The 10,043-nt window shown below is 53.4% G+C and overlaps 1 protein-coding gene across 1 annotated transcript; it reads right to left on the reverse strand.

Moving 5' to 3' along the window:
* Positions 1-233: 233 nt before the first annotated feature.
* Positions 234-7,813, reverse strand: USHBP1 (USH1 protein network component harmonin binding protein 1). Its single transcript, XM_065875026.1, has 12 exons — positions 7,757-7,813; positions 7,514-7,662; positions 6,845-7,283; positions 4,519-4,644; positions 4,207-4,343; positions 3,895-4,035; positions 3,451-3,618; positions 2,580-2,829; positions 1,808-2,029; positions 1,015-1,121; positions 680-802; positions 234-423 (listed from the first exon to the last, which is right to left on the reverse strand). Exons 1-12 carry the CDS (start codon positions 7,811-7,813, stop codon positions 234-236), a joined length of 2,109 nt encoding a protein of 702 aa, XP_065731098.1.
* Between the last annotated feature and the right edge of the window lie 2,230 nt (positions 7,814-10,043).

Below are 10,043 nucleotides of genomic sequence, written 5' to 3' on the forward strand. Positions count from 1 at the left end.
TGACCCTGCTGACATGTCTCTTCACATGCCACATGGTGTCAGGCCAAAGATAACCAAGTTTATCTCAAATGCCTGGCCACTATCAAGCCCCAGACACCCAGGTATCAGCCCCCATCACACCAAACACGCCTCAACATGCAAAGTCATGCCACATGACATAACATCACCTAGAACAGTTTATGACATGACCTGCCGTAACTATCTGGCACGTCCAGACACAACCAGAGCAGGGCTTACAGAAAGGTCCCCCCTGGCCGGGGAGGCAGGCAGGGTGGTCTGGGCCTCCCCAGGGCCCTTGCAGTGGCTTCCAGCACTGCCAGCTCCTCTGCCTGTCGGGCTTCCATTAGTGCCACCTGCTGCTCCAGCTTCCGCCGTTGCTCTTCCTGCTTCCGGTGGGCACCACGGAAGGCCATGACCAGGGCACTGGAGGGAGTAGGAGGATGAGCCAGGAAACAGCCCCCCATTCCACCCAAGACAGGGGCTATGTACTCCCAGCCCCAGACGGGAGCTCTTTGAGATTGGGTCTTCCTGGGGTCCCAGAATCACTCAGCAGGGGCTGACACACATCAGGCACCAGAGGAGGTGTGGAATGGATTGAAGCTGCCATCCACCTTACAGGGGGGAAGCTGAGGCCCAGGGAGAGCCAGGGATGCTTCTGAGGTCACATAGGGGGACCTACCTGTGAGCTTTGCATAAATCACTGTTCAGCTCAGTACTCTGAGCACGTCTGGCTCGCCCCTTCTGAGCCACCTCTTCCAGCTCTTCCCGCAAGGACTGCAGCTGCTCCCGCAGGCCCAGAGCCCTGGTACAGGGATGGAGAGAGGGGGGCTCACAGCCATAGCCAATCTTGTCTTCCTTCCCTCCTCCCACCCACCTGCCCAAGATGTTTCCATGTGAACACAACTGTATGCAGGTGTATACCCAGCCCTGCACGGTATGCAACACCCCCACGGCCTCTCACATATTTCCCCTACCCAGGCCACATATCCCCCAGCACAGGACCCAGGCACACACCGGGTGAGTGATGCTGACAGTTCCTGGGCTAGCTCTTCTGGGTTCTGCACTTTGCTCACTTGGCCTCCATCAACAGCCCTGCTGCCACCAGGGACAGCCGGAGGGCCCTGTGGGACGCAGCAGGGAGGGTAGTGACACAGGCCTAGGCTGAGTGTGTGCTCAGCCCAAGTTGGACATCGAAGTTGCCCAGATTGTGGTGGCTACAGCCCCTGCTCTCACAGAGCCCCCACTCTGGTGAGATACCCCAATAAGGGTACAGTACCCAATAAGGGTACAGTACCCAATAAAGGTACCTCAATAAGGTACAGGGGAATAAATAATATCTCATTTTCAGGCAGTCCACGAGGACTTCCTGGAGGAGGTGATGTTTGAGCTCAGACCTGTAGAAGGTTGAGGACTTAATTAGAAAGTGACTGGTGTTCCTGGCAGGGGCACAGCACTTACAAAGCCTTGGAGGTAGGAGAGATGATTCAAAGGAGGGTTCCAGAAGCTGCTAAGGCTTTAAGCAGAGGACAGACATGATTAGACAGTAACGGGCAAAAAGGAAAGCCTCAGGAAGGAAGCTGAAGGGGGAAAATGAATCGGCCTGGGGGTGGGAAGGAGGCACAGGTGTGACTGGAAGACACTAAATCCCTTGGGGCTTATTGGGCTAAATACCCTCAAAGAAAGAAACGTGCAGCTCCTTTTTTTGTGTGTAGAAATGGAAACAGGCTCAAAGGGGGCTATGATTAACCAGGACCACATAGCCAGTAATATACTGCTATCCCTATCAGGTCCAGGCAGGGCCACTCACCTGGGACCACTCCTCTTCATCTCCACTGCTCCCGCCTCCACTGCTGTCTCCACCACTGCTGTTGGCCCCACCAGTCCAGAGCTTTGCGCGCTCCCAGCGCAGCTGCTCCAACAGGAGCACGTGGGCTGGGCCCTGGGCTCGGAGGGCAGCCTCCCGCAGCTCCAGAGCCCGCTTCTCCCGCCGCACCAGCTGTAGCCGAAGCATCAGGTCTGCTAGGGTCTCCTAAGAGACCAAGAAGAGGGTAGAGGGTTTGCACCTCTAGGGTCAATTGTTGGGGAAAATGAGGCTCTAGGAGGCGCCCACTGAGAGCAGGTCAGGCAAGAACCCCAGCCCTCGCCATGATCTTGCAAGATGGGAAATATCATCCATAAAAACTACAGCTGTAGAAATGGCAGTTCAGAGAGAGCAAGTAGATTAGACGAGGTCAAGTAGCAGTTCAGTGGAAGTGTCTGAGTCTCTCCAAATTCAGAACCTCAGCTTTCATGCCAGGTTATAACCCCCAGGTTATGTCCCCTGCCCCTATCTCTTTTCCATAGGAGGGGCATTTTGGAAAGCCAGATTGGAAGCCTTGTGAGAAACTGAATTCCAGAGGACGAATTCCTAATCATCCCTCAAAACCCCAGCTCCAACACTCCTCCCTCCAGGAAGCTTGTCCCCAGCCCAGCAAAACTCTCCCTTGCTAATTGGTCCCTGAATCACATCTCTCTCAGACTCAGCAAAGAGTTTGGTCCCACCGGGAAAGACTGACACAGTGGCCACAGCCCATGTGTACCCGTGTGGCCACCAGGTCCTCCTGGATCTGCATCTTCTCCAGCCGGGGCAGGGCTGGGCCAGGCTGGGTCCCCAGAATGGCCTGCACCATGGCTTCTGCACGGGGCACAGCGGACATGGGTGCCAAGGTGGGACCAGGTTCTGGGGGAATCTTCACCAGAGCACGGCATTCCTGAAGACGCTGGATGTAGCCCTGGAGCTGTATAGCCACCTCCTGTGGTGTGGGCCTATCCACACTGCTGCCCTCGGGGCTACAGGAAACAGAAGAGGGGCCTATGTCAACACTGCTGGACATGGTTGTGCTAACTTCGTGCCAACCCTGGTGGGCTTCATCAGCTTCCATCTTACTGACCATCATGGGTCCTTCCTATGCCATCTATGCTGGGCATGGTCAAACCGACATGGTAGGTACCATAATGTAAACCCCAATGGGCAACATCAGCCGTCAATGATGAATGATGGATGAACACCATCATGCCGATGGGCACAGTCACTCATGTTATCATGGTGGATGCCATCACACCAACCCAATGGGGACCATCACTCAACTTGCCAACCCTGTCAGGCAGCATCATGCCAACGCCAGTGGGTACCAACATCAAGCCAACCCCATTAAGCTCCGTCATGCCCTTTCTAATCAGTGGGCACCATCATCCATCTTCATGCCAACTCTGGTGGGTCCTATACCAACCCCAATGGCTGTCATCACTGTGCCAACGTTGTTGTGTAGCAACCAGCCAACTCCAGCAGGCCTCATACCAACCATAGGAGCCATACCAACCCCCAACATGTGGCCAGTTCTGGGAGCCCCATTTTCTCCAATCAGAGCCCCACTCATTGGCCCACCCAGTCCCCAGGGTTCCCAGGGGTACCTTGGACGTGGATCCTGCAGTATCCTTCCATCCATGGCAGCCTCCTCTTGCACCAGAAGCCTCTGAGCTTCCTTCTCAGCCGCCTCCAAGTCATCCATGAAGGTTTCTGCTCCTGAGTCTGCCTTCCGAAGAGTGAGCAAGGCCCCATATGCCTCCTCACAGTGTTCACTGTGGGACACCAGTTCTGAGCGCTCCAGGACACCCATCTTGCTGTGTAGGTGACATCCTCACTTGCTCCTGGACCCCTCACTACTCCTCCCACCCCCACTCCTGGGAGTTTGTAAACTCCTTCAGCACTTGGACTAAAATTGCCTTAAGTTAACTTCTGTGGTGAGGGAAAGTACTTTCCTGTGAGGACTCTGTCTCTCTCTGGGGATTGGGGCTATCCTCTGAGGACACCCATTTCCCTCCCAGTCAGTGATATCATGGGCAGGGTGCACTGACCTATACTGCAAGGCTAGACGCAATGCAGTGGCCTCAGCCTCCCGCTGGCCCAGCCGCATGCTGAGGCCCTCACACCGGCCCTTGTACTCCTGGAGCACAGCTGACAGCAGACGGTTGAAGCATTTGAGCTTCTCAATGTTCCTGCCTCCAGAGGTGGGGAAGAGGCAAAGTGAGAGGCCTTGAAGGGCAGTTAGAACCCAGTTGATTTCCACCTTTCCCCACCCCACCCCAAATCCAGCTCCAGACTCCTGGCTTTATAACCCAGCTGGGAGGCACCAGTGCCCTTGTGAGCTCAGCATTTGTGGCTCTTACCCCTGGAGATGCTCCATCTGGGCTTCCATGATGTGCATCTCGGGGGCAAGGAGCTGGATGGGGAGAGACCCAAGCATCTGGGTGCTGGAATCACTCTGGAGGCGCCGGAGCAGGGGGTGAGCCAGGGAGAAGGGATCCTGCCAGAAGGAGGTGACTTGATTCACCCAGATTGTCACTGAGAGCCCAGCATCACGGGTTTAGGTCTTTTCCAACCCCAGAAGTTATTGGATCACATGACCAGGATTTGGGTCTCATGGCCCTGAATCCTAAAGATCTTAAGATCATGCATGATTTTCAGCTTCCCACACTCACCTGAGTGCCCCAGGTCTCCCCATCAGCCCCAGAGCTGCTGGAACCACTACCCGAGCCGCCTGCCTGGTCACAGGAGGGAGGTGGGAAGGGCTTCAGCCTCAGCAGGGAATCCTGCAGCTCCTGGACCTGTGGGGGAATGGGGGATGTCAGGCCTGGGTGCTCAAAGCACCCACCATCCTTCCCTAAGACCTGTTCCTGGAGCAGTGGCAAGAGCCCCAGGTGGAAGGTAGGACCCCCAGACACTCATCCTGCCAAACCCCTCCCTGTATAACCTTGCACAAGTCACTCAGCCATTCAAGACTTCTCTTTCCTTAGACATACAGATGGCCGACAGGTACATAAAAAGACGCTCAACATCACTGATCCTTAGGGAACTGCAAATCAAAACCACAATGAGATACCACCTTACATCAGTTAGAATGGCAAGCATCAAAAAGACAAGAGATAACAAGTGCTGGCGAGGATGTGGAGAAAAGGGAACCCTCATGCACCATTGGTGAGAATGTAAATAGGTGCAGCCGCTATGGAAAAAAAGCATGGCATTTCCTCAAAAGAGTAAAAATAGAATGACCACATGATCCAGCAATTCCACTTCTGGGTATTTATCCAAAAGAAACCAAAACACTAACTCGAAAAGACATCTGTACCCTCATGTTTATTGCAGCATTATTTACAAGAGCCAAGACATGGAAGCAACCTAAGTGTCCGCTGATGGATGAGATGGATAAGAAGATGTGGTATATACATTTATACAATGAAACATTATTCATCCGTAAAAAAAGAAACCTTGCCATTTGTGACAACATAGAAGGACCTTGAAGGCACTATGCTAAGTGAAATAAATCAGCCAGATAAAGACAAATACTGTATGACCTCACTTATATGTGGAGTCTAAAGTAAAACAAGGGAATTCCCTGGCAGTCCAGTGGTTAGGACTCAGTGCTTTTACTGCAGTCACCCGGGGTTCAATCTGATCGGGGAACTGAGATCCCACAAGCCGTGCGGCCCGGCATAAATCAATCAGTTGATCCATCAATCAATCAAAAATTTAAAAAATTGAACTCACAGATACAGAGAACAGGTTGGTGGTTGCCAGAGGCAAGAGTGGGTAAAGGGCTTCCCTGGTGGCACAGTGGTTAAGAGTCCGCCTGCCCTGATGCAGGGGACACGGGTTTGTGCACCAGTCCGGGAAGATCCCGCATGCCGCGGAGCGGCTGGGCCCGTGAGCCATGGCCGCTGAGCCTGCGCGTCCGGAGCTTGTGCTCCGCTACGGGAGAGGCCACAACAGTGAGAGGCCCGCATACCGCAAAAAAAAAAAAAGACTGGGTAAATTTTTTTAAAAAAGACTCCTCTTCCCCAGCTGGTAAATGTGCTCCACTCTGTAGGGAAATGAGCCCCACTCCTCATGGTGGGCTCCCGCAGCCCCAAGTCTCACCTCCTGTGTCCCTCCTACCCTGACATCCCCTGGGCTCTGGACTTGGACACAGAACTGTCCCTTTAATGCCCCGTGTGGGTGGCTCATGGCATTTTGAGCTGATCAAGGCCCAAACAGCTCTGGTCTCCCTCCCACCAAACCTACCCCTCCCGCAGGCTCCCTATGGCTCACTTCCAGTCTCCTAGGCTCCCAACCCAGGGCTCGTCCTCAACCCCTCTCCAGCTTTCACACCCCACCTGCCAGCTCCACCTTCAGCATCACCCAGAATCTGTCCACTTCTCACCACCTCCACAGCTTCCATCCCTTACATGTCTGGACCAGTGCTTCCTCCTGGATCTCCAAGATTCCAGCCTCTCCCTCCACTAGCTGTTCCTCCCACGGTGGCGAGAAGGCGCCTGTGAATGCCTGCATCAGGTCTCCACGCTTGCTTGCTCGGAACCCTCTGTGGCTCCCACCTCACTCAGAGCAAAAGCTCAAATCCTCCCTGCAGCCCGCAAGGCACTCCGGGATCTGCTCCCACCACGTCCGTACCCTTGTCTCCTCCTGCTCAGCCCCACACTGGCCTCCTCACTGTTCGTTGAACACAGTAATCACACTCCAACCTCAGGGCCTTTGCATATGCTGTTCCCTTTGCCTAGAATGCTCTTCCCCAGCTCCTTGCATGGTTCCTCCCTTGCCTCCCTGTGGTCTTCATTCAAGTGTTGCCGCCTCCTCACTGGGCCTCTCTGATCACCTTAACTAAGGTTGCAAGGGACCTTTGTCTCTTTGGGGTTCAGCAGCCAAGCCCCCACAAAAGCTTTACAAATGAACAAGTGATTGAATGTGTCCTACAACAGGCCTGCTGCCTCCCTCCCACCAGGGAGCCCTGGGAGGCAGGCCTGCCCCACTCACCTCCCTCTGCAGCATCTCCTTTTCAACCTGGAAGGCCTTCAGGGAGTTCTGTGTGCGGATCAGCTCGTCCTCACGGCTGCCCAGGGCCAAACGCAACCAGGCATTCCTTTCAGTCAATCGGGCTGCATCCCGCTGGCAGCTCCCAGCCTGCTCCTGCTCCAAGCAGGGCTTTGGTCCCCCCTCGCTTCTGTCCTTTGCCTCCAACGGCCCAGGACATCTTGGGGGCTGGTGGCGCCAGGCAGCAACAGCCGCTTCCAGAGAGCTCAGAGCTTGCTGGAGAGTCTGAAACACGTCAGGGGCTCTGGGTCCAGAGAGGACATTCTCCCTGTCCCGTGGGGCTGCCTCTGGGGCCTGGTGGGCTTCCTGGGCAGGCTCATAGGGCCCCTCGGGGGCTGCAGCACGTCCCCTGCTAGATTCCCCATCAACTTCTTTGTCAGTCCTGTGAAGAGGTGAGAGATGGAAAGATCTGGAAATGGGGTCATCTGGGGTAGCTAACACAAAGAGGCTTTGTAACAAGGCTGGGACTGCATCACGCAGGGCCTCGAAAGTCAGACTGAGGGCAATGGGAGCCATGGCATGTTTGTGAGTAGGGGAGGGACATAAACAGATCTATGGCTGGGAAAGATGTGCCAGGCCTATAGTGGGGGACACAGACCAAGTGGGCCTTACCTGCTCTCCAGGCCCTGCCCTTTGGCCTCCGCCTCAGGGCCCAGAGGCTCTGGCTTGCAGCTATCCTGAGATGGCACAGGGCCCGGCTCGGAGCTCCCACTGGCTGCCTCAGCCTCTTCTGAACTCTCTGCTACAGGGTCCAGCTCACCCTGCAAATGATCCCCAGAGCTGAGCTCTAAGCCAGGCAGGTCTGGGTCCTGGGGTCTCGCAGAGTTGGGTGTGGCAGGGAGGGGGGACACTTACAGGCAGAGCGGCGTGCCTCCCTCGCCGGCTTCGGGGCCGTGTGGCCCTGGCACTCATTGTCATCCAGAAATCAGGGTCCCCTGAATCCTCCTCCTTCCTCACCCCCTAAAACCACCACCTGATCTCAGCTCAAAGCAAATGATAGCCTCAATTTCCTGTTCTGTGATATAGGCATTGATTTCACTTCTCTGAAAGGATCTTGAGTTATCAATGTTGATTTGAATGCCTCCCTTGACGGTCAGCTCACAACCTCTCAAATTTGCCCTCACCTCTTCTTTCTTTTCTGCCTCCTTTATTTTTCACTACCTCTTTGCTCCCCTTTCTCCCCTATATGGGCTTGGGACGAGGACTTCAACAGTCCTCTCTCCTCCCCAGGGCTCTCCTGAACCAGAGATTCCAATCCCGGGGTTTGGTCCCCTCAGCCCGCTCTAATTCCCTGTTCTTCTGGGGGCACCTTGGTCAGAAAACCAAGTCCCTGGACACTCTTGGGGTCACTCTGGCCACTGCCTACTCAGGCTTGGCCTGGCCAAGGCCAGCCTGGGAGGAGCCAGGAAACAGGAAGCCCACTCCCCGGCCATGTGACTTGTTATTGTGTAGTTTCCTCTTCAAGGACAGCGGCTTCCTCCAGCCCCAGCAGGAGGACATATGTCCAGCTCCCACTATGTCAGTCCCTCCTCGCCTCTGCTTCCAAGCCCGTGGTTCCTCCATCTCTGACCCTTGGATTTTATTTCTTGGAAGCTAGAATGCTCCCCTGGGCTGAGGCTCTCCATCTGGCTCCCCTGTGAACTTCTTTCCTCTGCCTATACCTTCAGTGTCAGGGTCAGAGTTCTCATTCCACTTCAAGTCACAGACAGACCTGGGATTGGTACCCCTGAGCAAGTGATGATCCCCTCTGAGCCTCAATTTCTATATCTGCCGACAGTGTCATGGGAGTTTGTTTTTTTTTCAAAACAAACAACTTTTTATTGAAGTATAGTTGATTTACAATGTTGTAGTAGTTTAAGGTGTAAAGCAAAGTGATTTTATTCTTTTCATTCTTTTTTTATTCTTTTTTAGGTTCTTTCCATTATAGGTTATTGCAGGATATTGAATATAGTTCCCTGTGCCATACATAGGTCCTTGTTTTTTTTTACTCTATTTTATATATAGTAGTATGTACCTATTAATCCCAAACTCCTAATTTATCCCTCCCTCCTCCCTTCCCCTTTGGTAACCATAAGTTTTTTTCTTTTCTTTTTTTGTCCCCCCTCCTTTGTTTTTTGGCCGTGCCACACAGCTTGTGGGATCTTAGTTCCCCGACCAGGGATTGAACCCAGGCCCTCACCTGGGCCTTCAGCGGTGAGGGTGCAGAGCCCTAACCACTGGACTGCCAGGGAATTCCCAGTAACCATAAGTTTGATTTTTATGTCTGTGAGTCTATTTCTGTTTTGTAAATAAGTTCATTTGTATCATTTGTTTTAGATTCTACATATAGGTGATGTCATACGGTATTTGTCTTTGTCTACTCACTTCACTTAGTATGATAACCTCTAGGTCCATTTATGTTGCTGCAAATGGCATTATTTCATTCTTTTTTATGGCTCAGTAATATTCCATATTGTGTGTGCGTGTGTGTGTGCGTGTGTATACATATGTTCCAGTGTTATAGAAATTTTAACAAGCAATTTGCACATGGCCAGGCACCATCGGGAACTGAATCATAAGGCACCCTCCTTGTTCCCTACTACCTCTGACCATCCCATCTCTGTTTCCTCTGCCAGCTACTGTTTCTTCTCCATAAATGCTGGATTCCTCAGAGCCCAGATGGTCCCTACATCCTGCTCATTTTTCCTGCATCCACCTCTAAAGGGCCTCCTCCTCATCTCCATCCATAGTCACAGCCCAAGCCTCTCCTCCCCAACCTGGATACCAGCCCAGCTCCCTCCCTGGGCTCCCCAGCCATCCCTCCACACCCTTCCCCACCAAGGCCGCAGAGATCTCACTGTTCACCTACCTGGCTCATACACCCTCCATAGCTCCCCATTGCCCTTGGGAAACATTTCAAGCTCTTCAGCCTGGCATTCAAGGTCTTTAAAAAAATTATGCCTGCGGCTGGCACCAATGTGTACTCCACACTCTAGCCGCTATAACCTCCACTGTGAACAGCTGAAGTTTCTCAGTTCTCTCACACCCTGGTGCCTTTGGCCATGCCTTAACCTCTGCCTGAAACACACCTTCCTTGCTTCTGCACTTCTGTGTAAATTGTGCAGAGCCTGGGATAGCCTGAATCTTCCTGGTCCCACTGACA

The sequence above is a fragment of the Phocoena phocoena genome, chromosome 3 (assembly GCF_963924675.1).
Source record: "Phocoena phocoena chromosome 3, mPhoPho1.1, whole genome shotgun sequence".
Lineage (NCBI taxonomy): Eukaryota > Metazoa > Chordata > Mammalia > Artiodactyla > Phocoenidae > Phocoena > Phocoena phocoena.

Excerpts from the sequence above, each read along its gene's own strand:
- USHBP1 (XM_065875026.1), bottom strand. The coding sequence starts at position 7,813 with ATGAGTGCCAGGGCCACACGGCCCCGAAGCCGGCGAGGGAGGCACGCC. Across the intron at positions 4,036-4,206 it reads CAGATGGAGCATCTCCAGGG|GAACATTGAGAAGCTCAAAT; the intron begins GTAAGAGCCACA and ends CTCTGGAGGCAG. Across the intron at positions 2,830-3,450 it reads CTGCAGGATCCACGTCCAAG|CCCCGAGGGCAGCAGTGTGG; the intron begins GTACCCCTGGGA and ends TGTTTCCTGTAG.